At 44.9% G+C, this 18,095-nt stretch overlaps 1 protein-coding gene across 2 annotated transcripts in view; it reads right to left on the bottom strand.

Annotated features, from left to right (window-relative positions):
* PROM1 (prominin 1) overlaps nucleotides 1–18,095 on the bottom strand; it is a 119,786-nt gene that overhangs the window by 30,623 nt on the left and 71,068 nt on the right. For both annotated transcript variants that reach the window (XM_087724628.1, XM_087724627.1), the window contains 4 exons: nucleotides 13,355–13,439; nucleotides 2,667–2,813; nucleotides 947–1,018; nucleotides 230–322 (listed from right to left, as the gene is read on the bottom strand). In XM_087724628.1, coding sequence (XP_087580754.1) covers nucleotides 230–322; nucleotides 947–1,018; nucleotides 2,667–2,813; nucleotides 13,355–13,439 — 397 coding nt within the window. The remainder of the gene's footprint in view (nucleotides 1–229; nucleotides 323–946; nucleotides 1,019–2,666; nucleotides 2,814–13,354; nucleotides 13,440–18,095) is intronic.

Here is an 18,095-nt window from a genome sequence, read left to right as displayed (position 1 = left end):
GTTTTCAATAGATGTTAACGTTTTAATGATAATTGTTTTGTATTTAGTAATTGTAACTTCTTGTATGCTGCCCAGAGTAATTTGTTTTGTGAGATGGGCAACTATATAAATTTGACACATAAATAAATAAGCAAACCAATAAATAAATCTTGGTAATCCTTCTCTGCACTTGTTCCAGTTTATCAATGTAATACATTACAGATTCCAATACCACTCTAATTTTTTTTACCATTCCTTGTTCCAAAGGAACAACTTGCTGGTTATGTATCAGCCGAATAGTATTTGCATGTCCTTTCAAAGCGTTTTCTAATGCTCCTTTGGGCTGAAAATACAAGGAAATAATTAAATGTATAGTTTCCAACATGTAAATTATTCTTCTGTTATTAAAGAGCAGAAAAGCAGCAATATCAGAAAAGAAAAATTATATTCCTTCTTTTCCTGCCTGCATGCCTCCACTTAGAATAATCCATTTATCAAGGGAAATAGATGCTTTCATGTGATGCAAACCCAAACATTTTTTTTCAACGGATAAAAACGTGCAAATTCCTGCTACTGAGAAGTTTCATTATAAATGTGAAATATGAGATTTCAAGCCAGCATCTGATTAACAGGAACATTTTTTCCACTAAACTGTCATGTTCCTGTTAAGATGAAAATCTACACTCTTCTAAAAGTGTTCTAGATGGTCTTGTGGGGTCTTAAAAAAAGCAAAACAAGTTTTCTAATGTGAACCTGTCTCTTTTCTCTTAAACAATTATGTTCTGCAGACTGGACTTAGTTATTTTGGGCCCAGTATTATCCATGACTTTCAAAAGACGTTTTTCAACCTTGCTGTAACTCCAAAACCTGAGCCCAGGAAAACTGCTAGAGAATGTTCTGTATTTTACATTCTTTAAGGCAGCCTCTGCATTCAGTGGTTTACGACAGTGTCGCTCGTTCAACTTACCAGCTGATCTGCTCTTGCTTCCAAATCATTAGCATATAACAATAAATCAATTTTGGTGATGCTCTTGTTAATCTAGAGAGAGAGAGAAAATCATGCAGCATTTGACTTTGTAGAGGGAGAACAGGGTTAGTCTATAGCAGCAAAAATCAGTCTGGTAGCACAACAAAGATTGCCAAGGCTTTATAGGACAAAGACAGGTCTTCAAAAAGTGCAGCTGAACTGTTTGAGGAAGGTTTCGGTGATGAAAAAGGAGCCGCAGAGAGCTGTGCGCACACCTCCAGGCCTCCTTTTTTGCTGCTAAAGTGCTTGAGGATTGCATCCCTATAGGTTTCAGCAGCCCTTTGCAAAAAGCCTTTGCCAGTAGGAACAGAGTTTCAGAGGGAGTCTTTCACCTCCACCACCCCCAAACTTCTCTGGTGCCAACAGAGGCTTTTGTCAAAGGTCCTAAGCCTACAAGAACGCAATCTCCCTTGCAGGCTTCAGCAAGGAAATGGTAAATGGAGGGAAGGCCTGATGAAGTCCTCTGTACTCTACAAATGCATCAAAAATCTAAAGCAACGAATTAGGCAAAGAAACCACAACAGAGAGGAGATCCGCAGAGTGCCTGTAAAGACCCGGGGTGGGGGTGGTGAATAGGCAGGGAGAATGTTGCAGAGCCTTTGCGGTCATTCATAAGGGCGAACAACTGCTGTGGTGCTGCAACATTCATAATTTCAGGACTTGCTCGTAAATGCTAGGGAGCGCTTATCACGTAACTTTGAACATTCACTAACGAAGCGCCCGTAACCCAGGGATTACCTGTAGTTACTTTGTTTTCAAAATGAGTCAAAGTACTTTGTGTGTTGATGATACAGTATATATTTGAAGAAGAGACTGGATAGCCCGGACAGTCTGAAATGTTATAGGGTTTCCTGCTTGAGCAGGGAATTGGAAGTTGGACTAGAACCGTGATGGGAAACCTATGGCACGTGTGCCACAGGTAGCATGCAGATCCATTTGTTAGGACACGCCAGGCGTTGCGCTGTCAGCTCCAGCGCACTAGCGCGCTGGCCAGCTAACTTCGCCCTTCTTTTTCGGCTGTTTTTTTCCTTCCGGAGGCTTCCCTGAAGCCTCCGGAGGACAAAAAACCACCCAAAACGCAAACCGGAAGTTTGGAAACGGACTTCCAGTTTGTGCTTAGAGCCGTTTTCCCTGCTCCAGAGGCTTCAGGCAAGCCTCTGGAGGGCAAAAAACGCCCGTACAGACAAACTGGAAGTCACCATTCCCAAATGCCCGGATTGCCCGTAGGGCCGTTTTTCACCTTCTGGAGGCTTCAGGAGCTTCAGAGGGCCTCTGGGAGGGGGCTGGGAGGCTGTTTTTGCCCTCCCCAGGCTCCTAGAAAGCTTCTGGAGCCTGGGGAGGGTGAAAAAAAGCATGCCAAAAGCGGGGCGGAGCGCTGCTCACGCGTGAATGCATGCTGGGGGCGTGCACATAGCTTTATGGGTGTGGGCATTTCCACTCACGACCCCCCTGCACTCCACCCACTTTTGGCATGTGATCCAAAAAAGGTTAGCCATCACTGGACTAGAAGATCTCAAAGGTAACAGTTGCTTATAGCTATCAGAATAAAGCAAAGTGAAAAAACATCTCCCGGTCAGGTGTCTAGAATTAGAGGGTTAACCATTTTCCATCTATTTCTCCCATCCCAATCAGATGAAAAACAGTTTAGTCAGCCCCTTACCTCTGACAGGTATGCTGCAAAGTTGATTTCATTTATTCCAGAAGAACCAAAATTCAACAGGTTCTCTTTCCCAGTATTGCTCAGTAAAACTATATTGCTTAAATTTATATTGATATGCTTGATTTTAAGTGACACATCTTCTGCATACTGTGGGGAAAAAGAAGCAAAAGGGATCAATTTTCAAATTTTGATGCCTCTCATTACCAAGTGTCATACAATTCTTTCTTGGAAGTGCCTCATACCTATCACATACAATAAATCAGACTACATGTCAGGTCTGCCGAACTTCAGCACACCTGTCTTCGCTGGCATCCTGGCATAAAACGCAGTGGGGAGGAATGGGGAGGAGGATGGGAAGTAAGAAATGGACAGGGGGAGGAAGGGAGAGAATGATAAGAACTAGAGGTGTCAATCCAGAATGAACCAGCTGACCAAGTGAGAACCATGAGAGTGGAATGTGAAACTGCACTGAAGTGGTGCTAAACCTCAAAGCCATTCCCCAAACATCTAAAATGAACATGATTTGACACTGAAGGGCTGGTCAAGGGGAGGGCCAGGGAAGTGGGATAAATGCAGGGTTTTGGTGGGAGTATTCAGATCCAGCTTTGCATATGCTGTAATTGTTGGAACTTATAGTAAAAGTGAACCTTTCACTTCAACAATAGGGTCTTTCTTTCCTAAGTGTGCAAGTTGGGACAAGCCTGACATTAAGCTGGATATGCAATAGCGGTCCACTGGAGACACTTATCTATTATGGGGACTGTGCACAGACTGTCTGTTCATGAAAGCAAGCAGGGGGAGATGGAAGCTTGGGAAGAAGCCACTTTGAGATCACGGAGCAGGGGAGATTATCCTGAGTTAGAGGAGAAAGTAGAGGCTTTCAATTACCAACCAACACTCCGATGGTCACTGGGGATGGGAAAAATGAAGCTTGGGTGGAGAGGACCTCAGGGGTAACATTTAAGAAAGTAGTGGGAGCTAACCCAAAGCCCATCGCACCAAAGGAGAATGTGGAGTGGCGAGGGGCAAACTGGACCCCCATGATGCCATCTTGGAGCAGACTACTGACTTCCTGAGGGACACTTTTGAAAATCTCCAAACCTACAGAGCCCCAAAATGGCCAGCATCACCACCTCCCTGTTCCTCCACAGAAAAGAGAATGCAGGCACCCTAACTCTAGGGATGAAATTTAATAGTGACTCGAAGCAACTGGCGTTCTTCTTAAATCAAGTCTGGACCTACATGCAGGAATATGGGCCAGACCTGCTATAGAAAGATGCAGAATGTGATTTTGGCCTGGAGGGGGAAGCAGCAGAGGGGATGGTGGCTTGAACAATGATGATGTGCCAGAACTATGCAATTTCAACTGATTTATGAGGGCCCTCCAGAAAAGGTTTGCGAATTCTCTGGCCGACTGAAAAGCTTCTGAATGAGAATCAAGGCCATAACACAGGGCAGACGACATGGCCACCTACATCTAGGAGTTCTGAAGCTTGGTGTGTAGTCTAGCCAGCGAAACATGCTGATTGAATGCTTTCAAGACAGCATGAACAATGACATTTACAACACCTGCATCTCCAGAGGTGCACCGCAAACCCTCCAGGGCTGGTATGTCCTAGCTGATGAGATGGGGATCAACCAATCCAGGTCCCACAACTGTTCTAATTGCAAGTGGTAACGATCCCTCCGCATAGAAAGAAGAGAAACCCCAAAGCAAGGGGGACATGACCCCAGCCCACATCATTGCTCCACAGGGTGCTTTAAGTTTAGGAAGGAAGAACACAGGGCAGTGACTGCCGCACACCGTGCCTGATGCCAAAACAAGTCTCTGGCCCCACAAAGAAGGCAGGAAAAGTCCCCCCAAGAACCCAGGAAACAGCTCCAAAAGGAATGGAGGTCATTGAGTTCACCCCATCACCCAGATTGTGAGGGAACTCCAACTGCACCAGCCAGGAGCCTGGGAGAGGGAAGGCCAAAATTGAGATGGATGATGATCCTTTGAGGCATACTACAGAGTGCAGATTAAAGAGGGGGATGCATGGAAAACCACTTTCAATTGCCCTCTGAGATGTTTTCAGTTTTGTGTACTCCCTTTTGGGCTGCTGGGTGCCCCTACCATCTTCATGAAGTTAAGTAACAAGATTCAGAAACTCAGGAACAGGAACTCAGAAGTGTGCAAACATATAGGAAGGTTATTCAGAGTTGTGATATTTAATCACCTTCTGACGTCCTCTGGTCTACCCCTAGTGGCCTTGGATTGTGGCCAACCCCCTTCCGTTGTAATCGGGTGAATAATTACCCCTTTCTAGTTGAAGAGGGGTTGGGTGGGGTTGTGTAAAGTCCAGAAACAACCATTCTTAGTAGCCCCCGCTTGGTATCAAGGCACTCCTGGAAAACGTAGGCGCCGAGAAGCCATAACAACAGAACCGCCCAAACGAGGATCTGACAATTGCCAACAATGTATCACCCAGGCAAAACAAGATCCGGCTACAGTAACCACTTTAGTCTATCACACCCAAGCCCCAAGAGGTTGTAAACCAACGAGAAAAACTTGCCAGAGAAATGGAACCATGTATACATTATGTACTATAGGGGGTAAGGAAACTTGCTACAAACCTCTAACCACGGAAAGGCTAAATGTTACATTATATACTGGGTTAGGGCAAATCTATAATAGAAAGCTAGAGGGTCTGTATGCATATGTAAATCACACCACTGTGATTTACAAGGAAAGGAAAGGATAGTATTGGAGTTCGATGCTTGCATGGCCATAGATGAACCAGGCAAAACAGGTAGAATGGGATGTGGGTCTCATTCCTGGAAGGATGCATACAAACACAACTATAAGTAAAACTGACACCACCTGGATTACAGCCAGACATATGACATGGTTACCTTGTGCAGGTTCACTGCAATGTGCAAGATGGGAGTGTGTGTGTGAATATATTGGGGGCAGATATCAGGGGTGTCTGGGATTAGGCAACTTCACCAGAGTTAAGGATAGCAACCGGGTTAAGTTGGAAGTATATAGGACCCATCCACTCTTAAAGGCCTATGGATTTGGAATTGATGGAATAGGGGGAGATCCTCTGACTTACCTAACTGTAAGAATAGAGAGAATCTACGATGGGCAAATTAGATCCTTGGACTGGTCTGTATATTACAATTTGAGCAAACTAGATAATAGCCCACTCTCTATAAGTACAAAGGCTAATAATTTATTTATAGAAATAGCGGAAGAAGTAGCAAAAACACTGTCGGTAAAGAATTGTTTTGTATGTGGCGGTACGAACATGGGTGAATAATGGCCATGGGAAGCCATGGAAGCCAGCCCTGAGGTTTTCAATAGTATGTCTATGGCAGGGAACATTTTGGCCAAAACTCATTTTGCTGGTATTGTCTGGACGTTATCAACTAACTTAGTGGAGCGAAACTGCTTTACAAGGAACCAGACCGTATCCGTAGTGGACCTCATTTGTATAGGACTCTGGGATCAGGAGTATAAAACCTGGATCTCTCCTGGTAAAGAGACGGAGCCTCAAAAGTTTAATGTTACCCTACTTCCTTATATTAATAGCACGACACAAGTATGGGTTGCCCCAAACAGCATGTACTAGATATATGGCAATCTGGCATATGAGAGATTGCCTGGGAACTGGTTGGGGTCTTGTGTTCTAGGTTGGATCAAGCCTTCCTTCTTCCTTCTGCCTATCCAGTCAAGACAAGTATTGGGTATTCCTGTGTATGACCCAGTAGGCCTGCAGAGACACAAAAGGAGCATAGACACAGCCTACCCTAATTTTCCATGCAAAGAATTGGCGGAATATGAAAGGACCAGCGTTTGGGACTCTGAATGAATAGTTTGTATGTACGGACAGGCTACTTAGGTGGAGGATGGGTCATATGGGTATAGGACCCCTATTTATATGCTAAACAAGATTATCAGATTACAAGCAGTCCTGGACCTAGATGGCCAAAGGCTGCCCAAAGCATTAAACATATTATCCGAAGCCACTGACAAGCTTAGAATCGCTGTATACCAAAATAGGTTGGCCTTGGATTACATCTTGGCTAAGGAAGGAGGTGTGTGTGGAAAGTTTAAACTCTCTAACTGTTGTTTACAGATTGATGAACCAAGGAAAGTTATTAAACAATTAACTATGGAAATGAGGCAACTTACCCATAATGCTGATCAGAAATGGAGTGGATATAGTTTCAAAGAGATCTTTAGTGGGTGGTTCCCTAAATTACCCGGTTTGCAAGCCATAGTTGCCCTTATAGGTCTAATTGCTGCTGGCTGTGTTGTTCTCCCATGTGTCCTCCCCATTTTTGTGTGAACCATATCTAACTGCCTGTCGTTATTAGCAAAAAAGGAAGCAGTAGCCCAGGTAATGGCCGTGACCCGTCAAAACCGCGGTCCACAAAAGCGCGATCGACGAAAGCGCGCATTTGACGTCATCACAGCGCAACGAAAAAAATTAAAAATTGAAATAACAATAAAATTAAAGCAAGCCGATTCACATAAAGGTAAGGGTTAGGTTTAGGGTTAGGGTTAGGGTTAGGTTAAGGGTTAGGGTTAGGTTTAGAGTGTTAGGGTTACGTTTAGCGTTACGTTAAAGGTTAGCGTTAGGTTTAGCGTTAGGTTAAGGGTTAGGTTTAGGGTTAGATTTAGGCTTAGGTTAAGGGTTAGGTTTAGGGTTAGGTTTAGGGTTAGGTTTGGGGGGGTTAGGGTAAGGTTTTCGCTTTATTTTTACATTTTTCGATCACAGCGCGATGTTTTCGTCGCGCTGTGATGACGTCAAATGCGCGCTTTCGTCGACCGCGATTTTGTCGTCCGCGGTTTTGTGGTGGAACCGGTAATGGCAATCACCACCAGGAGCTCCTACAATTTGTCATAGCCCCAAAAATGACTGAGTCGATTATATTGGGGCTTGCATGGTTAGACAAGTGGGGTCCTACTATAAAGTGAGAAGATGGTTACCAGAAACTAATCATTGGCATTGGACCATTGCCACCCGTAAGACTGGTGTTAGGCCTGTAGTTATGTTCCTTTTAGAATCTTTGGCCTGCCACACTGTTTCATTAGTGTAGTGATTGGGAGGGGGGAATAGAAAGGAGTAGAATGGTGGAATGTGTTGTTGCCATTCTTTTATAGAAGCCCAAGGTCATCTTTTGTGTCTACACCTCTACATCTGACTGGAACTAGATGAGTGGAAATGCCAGCGTGGCCGAAGAAGATTGGACCATGTGTTGGATTTATGGGTGTGGGGATAAGATCATGAACTTTCAACTGGGTGGAATCCCAGGAAGTTTTCAGATTTTGCATTTCCACAGTTTGTTGCCAACATGTCTGTCTTATTAAATTGGAACTTTAAGGATAGCTCTGCCTTGGACTCTGATTTAATACTGCATGATATTTGGAATGCTGACATTATCCCAAATCTCCTTTTAAAATAAATCACCAGCACCCCAGAAAGGGGCTGGTGAGAGGGGTGCTGATTTCCCAATGCTGACCAAGTCAGCGTAAAATATCAGTAAACAATTAAGAGAAAAGAAGCTAATGATTAATTGCTTCTCTGAAGTTCTTCCGAAGTGCAAAAGAATTTGCGTGGGAGGAATTTTTCATCTTTATAGCATCTGGGAAGATGCACACACAGCCGGAGGGGGATGGCTGGGGGGGGCTCCCAGACCAACTTCTTCAGTCAAACGTGAATCAATCCCACCCCCTTCACTAGTGAAAGCTGCAATGGACTGGAGGATTGGAGTGGAGATAATTACTCCTTCCAAACAGCAATAAATGAAATGACCCATTACCCTGCAATTGAGTTGAAGATAGATTCCCTATCAAAATGAGAAGTTCAACACAGCCAGCAAGAAGGGATTTGGCCAGCATCTTTCACTTGCCAGCCACTGGAAAATGGGCTGCAGCTTGTGAACGAAGCACCACAAATTGGGCTTTCTTTCCAGCACATGGATGGCAGAGGTGCCACTGGGCAACATGGGAAAAGCCTCCAAGACAGCAGAGGGGACCTTGGCCCATAACGCCCCCCTGCCAGCCATTAATGGTTGAATTGCAACCTATGAATCAAGCAACCCCAGGTCATGGATGGGAGAGATGCCAATGGGCACCTGCTGTCCCTCAGCAGATGTCACCATGGCAGATAACTGGGCAGTGGTCAAACCAGAGATTGACCACCCCACTGGTTCCAGTCTCACCTGCAATGCCCCAACAGGTTCTTACCCCACCTTCCTACAGAGGAGAGGTCTTGACAATGGAAGAAGGGATGATTGAGGAGAAGCTGCAGGATGGATGGTGGAACAATGTGCACCTGCAATGCCCCAACAGGTTTTTACCCCACCTTCCTACAGAGAAGAGTTCTCAACAGTGGAAGAAGAGATGAATGAGGGGGATACTGCAGGATGGGTAGCAGAACAATGTGATGAGGCGGTTCCTAAGTTTAGAGATGCAACTAGGTTCCGTCCCTCGGGGAAGCCAATAAAATGCCAGCGTTGCTGTCAATTTGGCCACAGAGTGTCAGAGTGCTTGGCTCCAACCCCAATATCACAAACATGTGCACCAACCACCAGAGCAGTAAAGAGAAGGCCCCAGAAGCTACCACAGAAGAGTCATCTGGGCCAACAACCTCCAGAAGAGGATCCCCAATCTAAGGTGACAAAGAGTTCTACCAAGGAGGAGGCCTCGGAGGAGGGAAATGCAGAAGACGACCCAATGGTTAGTGTACCCATCCACCCCTTCACAATAAAATGCAACCTCCAAGTGCCAGAAACTGGAGTGGAAGGGGAAGTTGGGGCAATTGTGGACACCGGCTGCACCCGATGCTTAATCAGCATGTCAATTGTGGAGCAACTAGATATACGTACAAGACCCCTAAACCATCCCATTCGATTTGAGCAAGTGGATGGAACACTGATTAGAGGGGCCCCAGCCACTAAAATTACCGAGTTGGTAAAGTTGATGATAGGCCGCCACTATGAATTCCTCAGATTCATTGTAGCTCCAAGAATGCAGGAATCAATTATATTGGGACTTGTATGGCTGGACAAGTGGGTGCCTACAATAAAGTGGGGGGACGGCAATAGAAAATTGATTATCGGCTTTGGGCCATTACCACCGATGGAGCCAAAAGGCCACCCAGGAATGATGGGACCCAACAGCCCAGACCGTCCGGAACCTGCGGCACCTGCAGCAGACACCAAACCCCCAGGGATCCAACAAGTACCAAAAGACTACTGGGACTTACTGGGTGTTCAGTGAGGAAGATTGCAACTATATCCACCCCCCACCGGCCCACAGATTGTGCAATAGACTTCAAACCAGGGGCTAACTTACCAAAGCTGAAAATGTACTCCATGACCCCAAAGAGATGGTTGAATTGAGGAATTACATAGACATCAATTTGAAATGGGGCCTTCCCCAATGAAGCCAAAAGCAAACTAACCCCTGAAATGGACAATGGACTGTCAAAAAGCCTTTGGGAAATTAAAACAGCTCTTTAAGAGCCCATACTGCAACACCCCGACCCCAAGCGACCATTCATAATCCAGACGGATGCCAGTGATGTAGCAATAGTTGCTGTGCTGCTACAAAATAATAGAGAGGGCCACCTCTTGCCGTGCGCTTACATCTCCAAGAAACTCACCACTACTGAAAGGAGCTGGGCCATTTGGGAGAAAGAGGCGTTTGCAGTCAGGTAGAGCCTGCTCACATGGAGACATCTCTTGGAAGGGGGGGAATATGCCGTTCAAGGTCTGGACTGATCATAAAAACCTCGAAGCTATCCATGCCCATCGAAGATTATCTCCCAAACAAGTTCGCTGGCCATAATACTTCCAAAGGTTCAAATTCAACATTAAACACATCCCTGCAGGGAAGAACTTGTTGGCGGATGCTTTGTCGAGAAAACCGCAGTACGACAGTAAGAAGGAAGAAGTTGTTCAACCCATCATTTCTTCCTCCGGCCAACAGGTGGCCCAGGTCACCACCCAAAGCCAAGATAAGCTGATGATAAAGCAGCACTCCCAGCAGACCCGTGGTTCAACAATAACAAGGACATTCTTGTGGTTTAGCCTGGAAGGGGTCCAAACTGTACGTCCCTGTGGGATTGAGGCTGGAAGTCCTACAGCGAAGCCATAATGCAAAATTAGGCGGCCACTTTGGATTCCTAAAAACGCTCCACCTTTCCAGGCGTCAATTTTGGTGGCCAAGGATGAAATTGGAAATGAAGTTGGGATCTAAAGGCGGATAGTTTAATAAAACAATTCCATGAAAAGTTTCCTGATAAGCCAAAGGGTCCCCCTGGGAGGGGAAGAGGTGGTTAATTTTTTAAATACTAACTTTGATGTTGTTCTCTTTTCAGGAAAGATGTTGTTCTCTTTCCAGCCACAAATGATGCCAGGGAGGCTAATCCCCCTTTGGGCCCTGCTGATCAAGCAGATGGCACAGTAGCAACAGCAAGGAGCCCAGCAAACCCTCCACCCAGTTGGCGCATGGATTGAGGGCCACTCCCAACCAACTCCGAAACCTGCAATTAGAAAGAAAAATTCCTTCCCTTGGGGTGAAGTTTGATGGGAAACTGAAAAAATTGGGATTCTTTGTGGCACATGTGCTCACCTACATGCAAGAATATGAGTTTCAAACCCAAGAATCCCGAGTGCAAGTGGTTACCTTAGCCCTGGAAGAAGGGTTGTACTTAAAGTACTGAGCCCATCATGAGTACCCACTGGTCATGCAAATGGAGCTTCATGTGCGAGCGCAAATGGAGTTTCTAATTTGTGAACGCTTGCCGCTCAGACAAAATAGAGCTGTGTACACTCGAGTACCAGGCCACAGCCTGGAGGTTGGGTACCCTTGTTCTAGCTGAAAGGAATGTCAAACTTTCTGGTCACTTCTCCCAAAACATTTCCAGCATATCTGTGAAGCTACTAGAAATTGAATTCAATTCAAATGAGTTTTCATCTTTACTAAACCACACTTAAAGTATTGTATCCAATTGTGGTCACCACGATATAAAAAAGATGTTGAGACTCGAAAGAATTCAGAGGGGAGCAATAAAGATGATTAGGGACTGGAGGCTAAAACATAGGATGAATGGTTGGGGGAGCTGGGTATGTCTAGTCTAATGAAGAGAAGGACTAGGGGTGATATTATAGTAGTCTTCCAATATTTGAGGAGCTGTCACAGAGAAGAGGGAATTGGCATATTCTCCAAAGCACCTGAGGGCAGGACAAGGATAATATTAAAGAAATATCCAACCTAGAACTAAGGAGAAATTTCCTGTCAGTGAGAACTATTAATCAGTGGAAAGCCTTGCCTCTAGAAGTTGTGGGTGCTCCATCACTGGAGGTTTTCAAAAAGAGATTGCACAATCACTTGTCCAGAATGGTATAGAGCCGTGATGGTGAACCTATGGCATGCGTGCCACAGGTGGCATGTGGAGCCATATCTGCTGGCACGTGAGCCATCAGCTCCAGCGCACAAGCACATGCCGGCCAGCTGATTTTTGGCCTTCTGGAGGGCCGGAGTAGGCCGTTTTCACCCTCTCCAGGCTTTAGGAAAGCATCCAGAGCCTGGGGAGGGTGAAAAACAGTCCCATTGGGCCTACCAGAAATTTGTTTCAGTAGGCCTATTGGATCTGTTATTCGCCCTCTGCAGGCTCCGGAGGCTTTCCTGGAGGATGGAGAGGGCGAAAACAGCCTTCCCTGGCCCTCTGGATGGAATACCAAGCTCAGCTTGGAAGCGAACAGTGCGGCGCCTGAGGGGGGTGCATAGGGGGATTGTGCGTGCATGTGCATGTGGGGGTGCACTTTGCATTATGGGTGCCAGCACACATGTGCACTATCGTGAGAGAGTGCTTGCATTTTGGCACCCAACAACAAAAATGTTAGCCATCACTGTTACAGAATCTCTTGCCCAAGCATAGATCTCCAAGGTTGCTTCCAACTTGTTATTTTATGTTCTATGTTCTAAATCTGCAAGGCTAAACAACTGGATCAGAATACCCCAAATAATCCCTTTTTCGTGTCAACCCATCTAATGGCTGCAATAAATCCCTCTAGATCCACATCCTTGGGATCCGGACAGTATTTTCTGTTCTGGTGCCCCTTCTGTGAAAACTTGCCCTCTTCTCTACTTCTCAGCATTTGGCATGTACTAATTGGCATTTTTAATTCAGCCTGGCACACTGGCATCATAAAATGCTACAGCAAGAGTATGAATGGACACTAATTGCTTCTATTTCATTTGAAGTATCTTAGATCATTTTTATTGCACTATTTTTAATGTTTGGCACTGCCTGGAGAAAGCTGGCATCAGAGGTGCTTTGTAAATATTGTAATTCAAATCCTGTAACATTAAATAAAAACAGAGTTTATCCTGTAAAAGAAAACAGTCTGAAGCAAAATTGAGCTGAAGGAGGATCCCAAACACTTTAAACACAGACAAGCTGCCAGGGACAGAATGAATAACAGCGCTGAAGGACAAATGAAGGATTCCACAGTGCCACCTTGCAACAATAATAAAAATTCAAATTTGGGCCAGGGATTCAATTACTAAGATGCACAAACAGCTTGCTTCTTGTAAATCATACTTTCTAGCAAAATCAAAATAGAACAAAATGCAAAAGATTGCATAGTAAAATTCTAAGATACTCATAAACTGTTAAACTCACCATGCTGATATTTAGGATTTTATGGATATTGAAGAGATTTTCCAAGCGAAGTGTGGTATAAATGCCTTTATTTTCCTTGCAATCACTAAAAAGATATATAAAAAGGATAAATCAAGAGTTTGTTTCCAATTTTAGATCCTAGTATTTGCCATCAAAAATCTATTTAACTGAATACAGTATCAGTTTGAATTAAATATTTATTTCATTATATTTATTAAGGCTGCCTCCCCCCACCCAGGGCCGGATTTTCCTATAGGCTAACTAGGCTTCAACCTAGGGCCTCAAGATCAAGAGGGGCCTACATTCAAATTGTTAGCAAAATTAAAATTACACTATTCTAAAAACAGTGAACACTAAAACACTGAACCGAAAATAAGGAGAAATTCTACACATATGACTAATAAACAAACATAAAAATGTATTGGTTAAGATTGTTCCAGCGCCGCAGCAGTTGGGGAGCCCGCCCACGTTCCTGGCACCGGCGGTTGGGCGAGAGGCGCGGCCGCTCCCAGTAGCCGCCCCGTCGACATGGAGCCCACCAGCGGCCAGGCAGGTGAGGGGGAGGGGGCCGAGCCGGGCAGCTGAGCGCAGCAGGGGAGGCGGCTGGCCTCGCTGCCTTTGCCGCAGAGCAGAGCCACCTTCCGTCGGGAGGCCAGCTATATATATTGATATATATTGATATATACCACAGTAATGATGTATTTTATTGTCTCTCATGTAATTTACAAACTTAAAAATGGGAGGTGAAACGGCCTCATAAGTGGAATAGTCTAGGGCCTCTTTTCATCTAAATCCGGCCCTGCCCCCACCCCAAACAACTGGGAAGCTTATAAAATCCCCAAATTTGCTAACCAAACCCTTCCTACCTTACCTCATAAACACATTAGAAGTTGAGAATTATTTGGACAATTTGTGATGACTCTACTATTCAAAAGGCAAACCTTAGACAATTCATCCGAAGTATCTAAAGATTTGGAAGTTTCAAATAATCTTTGGAATCTAATTAATAACACAACTATTTTTTCAAGATATTTCAGTATGAGATATTTCTGTGTAACTGTAGAATTAGACCTTCTCTCTCAAAGACTCAAACATCTGATGGGATTCTTGACAATTTTTGGCTTATGAAAAATTGAATGGAAGTAGTAACTGATATTTGAGTCCTTGCTCAGCTTCTGCTTCAAAGCAAGAATAATATGACTGTCAACTGTCCAACTAGTGAACCCAAAAGAAGGAATCTGTCTCAGGAGTTTGAATTCCCAAAAGTAACACTTTATTGGATTCACCATTTTGGTACTGAAAAATCAAAACCAGCTCTGGTTTTCCCACGCAAATGCTTGCTTAGTTAAACAATAGCTTTCCTTTCTCCCGACTGCTAAGTGATCACATTGTCCAATTATGAGATGTCCTTTTGTTATGGGAACAGTCCATCTCTTTCTCAAGCACCTGCAGTGGTGACCTGGATGGTTGCCAAGCTTTCACAGTCTACACACAATCTCAGCATTCTATTTTCCCCTTCCCTCCCCCAGTTCATTAGTAAGTTGAAAAGCATTAAAGTGTGAAAGGTGCAATGTGGTTCAATCTTGACATGCTGACCCCCTGAAAGAAAAGGGCACCTGGAAAATATTAAGGATACATTAACTCTGTTATCTAGGTAGACTGAGCCTTCAATAATCTCCTCGGTCATTGAGGGTATTTTCTATGGAACCTTCTTACTAACTTGTCTGTGCTAATATTATGGGCCCCTACCCACTCAGCATTAGCTGAGGGATATCCTTTCCACTGCACTAAGTATTGTAATATCCCCTTACCTTGAGTCAAGAATCTCCTTGATCTCATATATTCCTTCCCCTCCCCACTACAGTGGGAGGCAGAGGCTCCCCTTTGACTGGCCTTAACTTAGAGTCTCGGAAGGATTTCAAGGAGCTATAGTGGAACACCGAATGGACTCGCCTGAGCACCTTCGGTAACCATAATTGCACTGTAATTGGGTTTTTATTCGAACAACTGGGAACAGACTTATGTACCTGGGACCCAGTTTCTTACAAGGTTGGTTCAGTTTCAGGCATTTAGTAGAAATGCGTACTTTCTCCCTAATGCTGAATTCCTTCTGGAGGACTCTTTTCCAGTCTGCCTGTTTCTTTTGTGACTCCCTGGCTTTATTCGGGGCTTTCTGCACATTTCCCCAGGCAGCTTTTAGAGAGTCCATTCATTCAGCTAATGTTACTGAGGGAGGAGGTTCTCTTGGAAATTCTGTCATTGGCACAAACTCAACTCCAGTACTTACTTTAAAGGAGGTGAACCCAGTGCTACCATGCACCAAAAGCCACTTCTGCAAAAGGAAAGAGCTCTGCCCAGTTTGTTTTCTGGTAGTTTACATAACAACATAGGTATTACTCCGCTATTGGGTTAGCTCATTCCGCCACCCCGTAAGTACTTGGATGGAACCCCAAACAAAGTCCCCAAAGTCCCTATTTACTTTATGAACTCCTGCCAAAACTTTGCTGTAAACTACACTCCACAGTCTGAAATGATGCACCTTTGGGACTCCATGCAGCCGATAGAGGTGCTGCACAAACATGTTGCCCAGACTCTGAGTTGAAGGACGCTTTGGATATGCGATGAAGTGTGCCTCCTTCGAAAACAGGTCATCCACTATCCAAATCACAGTACTCCCATTACTCTCAGACAATTCTAGTATAAACTCCATGGCGATTTCTTCCCATGGTCTGCAGGGCTTGGCCACCGGCTGTAGCAACCCAGGATCTTCCCTGGCAATCACTTCATGGACTCACATACTGGGCAGCTGATTACGTAGTTTTCTACATCTTTCTATATCTTGGACCATCAGAACAGCCTCTTAGCCAAGTGAAGGGTCTTTACAAACCCGAACTAGTCTTCCAGCTTTGTCGTGGGTTCTTTGTAGGATCTGGGTCCTCTGGCTAGCTGGAACATATAGTTTGTCTCCCTTCCACGCCAGGTCCTCTCTCATCATCAGCTCATTTTTGTGGCCCTTGAACCATGCATCTTCTTTCGGGGCTTCCTTTAGCCAGTTCCACCACAAAACCACGGTAGACTAAAGCGCGCTCGACGAAAGCGCGTACGTGACGTCATCACAGCGCGACGAAAACAGCACGCTGTGAGCGGTAAACTTAAAATTAACGCGTAAATCTAAACCTAACCCCCCCAAACCTAACCCTAAACCTAACCCTAAACCTAACCCTTAACCTAACCCTAAACCTAACCCTATACCTAACCCTTAACCTAACGCTAAACCTAACGCTAACCCTTAACCTAACCCTAAACCTAACCCTAACGCTTAACGTAACCCTAAACCTAAACCTAACCCTTAACCTAACCCTAACCCTAACCCTAAACCTAACCCTTACCTTTATGTGAATCGGCTTGCTTTAAAAGCGCTTTTTAAAGAGCCCTTTTTTCTCCGCGGTCGTATTTGTCGCGCTGCTGATGACGTCAGGTACGCGCTTTAATCGGCCTTTAGCCATTGGGTCAGAGCACTATCAGCCAGCCGAGAGTGGCTAGTGGCTGCTGCCTCATGGTGTTCTGTGCTGCCAGTTGCCAATGAGGATAATGGAGTTAACTATTTACTCCCGGGTACTTTTGTATTGGGGAATCCAAGAGAGTGCATCAGCGAAGAAATTCTTGCCCCCTGGCAAGTACCAAAGGGTGAAATTGAATCTATTAAAGTACTGAGCCCATCATACTTGTTTAGGGGACAGTTTCCTTGAGGTTTTTAGGGCTTCCAAGTTCTTGTGATCAGGAATCTTTGAAAGGGGTCTTACTGCCCTCCAGGAATTGCCTCCAAGTAAGCAGTGTTCATCGAACAGCATATGCCTCCTTTTCACATACCATCCAAAGTCTTTTGGTGTCAGTCAATTTCTGAGAAGTGTAGATGCGAGGTTACAGCATCCCCTTCGCATTTCCCTGGAGCAAAACGGCCCCCACTGCCACATCGCTAGCATTGGATTGTATTACAAATGGTTCCTCTGGATTTGGGTTTTTAAGGGTTGGCTCCCTGCAAAAAGCTGTTTGAGCTTTTCAAAAGCCTCTTGGCTTTTGCGCCGAGGTGGCGCAGTGGGTAGAGTGCAGTACTGCAGGCTACTTCAGCTGACTGTTATCTGCAGTTCGGCGGTTCAAATCTCACCAGGCTCAAGGTTGACTCAGCCTTCCATCCTTCCGAGGTGGGTAAAATGAGCACCCAGACTGTTGGGGGCAATATGCTGACTCTGTAAACCGCTTAGAGAGCGCTGAAAGCCCTATGAAGCGGTATATAAGTCTAACTGCTATTGCTATTGCTATATTCCATAGTCCAGTTAAGCGGTTGGCTAGGCTTAGGTTTCACCCCTCCTCTGCCCGTTTTTAGTAATTCAGTGATAGGGAAGGCTATCTGTGCGAATGAGGGGATAAATTGGCAGTAGAAGTTGGCAAAGCCCCAGAAACTCTATAGTTGCCTTCTGGTCTGGGAGGCTTACCATTCTAGTATGGCTTTCACCTTTCCAGGGTCCACCTCCACTTCCTCACTGGACACACAGTACCCTAGGTAATCCAAACTGGTTTTGTAGAAGTCGCATTCGGATAGTTTTTAGTGTAGAGCTTGGCTTTCACTTTCTCAACTTTTCAAATTTACAAAAACAACCAATTATCTCAGTTGATTGATTATAGCAGTGGAAATTCTTTCCTTCTTAAAACTGCTGTATCTATAAGAGATCCCTGCGTCATT

This window comes from Thamnophis sirtalis, unplaced genomic scaffold, assembly GCF_051295495.1.
Source record: "Thamnophis sirtalis isolate CommonGarterSnake01/CBP01778 unplaced genomic scaffold, rThaSir2_p1.2 scaffold_10, whole genome shotgun sequence".
NCBI classification, from domain to species: Eukaryota; Metazoa; Chordata; class Lepidosauria; order Squamata; family Natricidae; genus Thamnophis; species Thamnophis sirtalis.
This window is presented reverse-complemented; position numbering and strand designations above follow the sequence as displayed.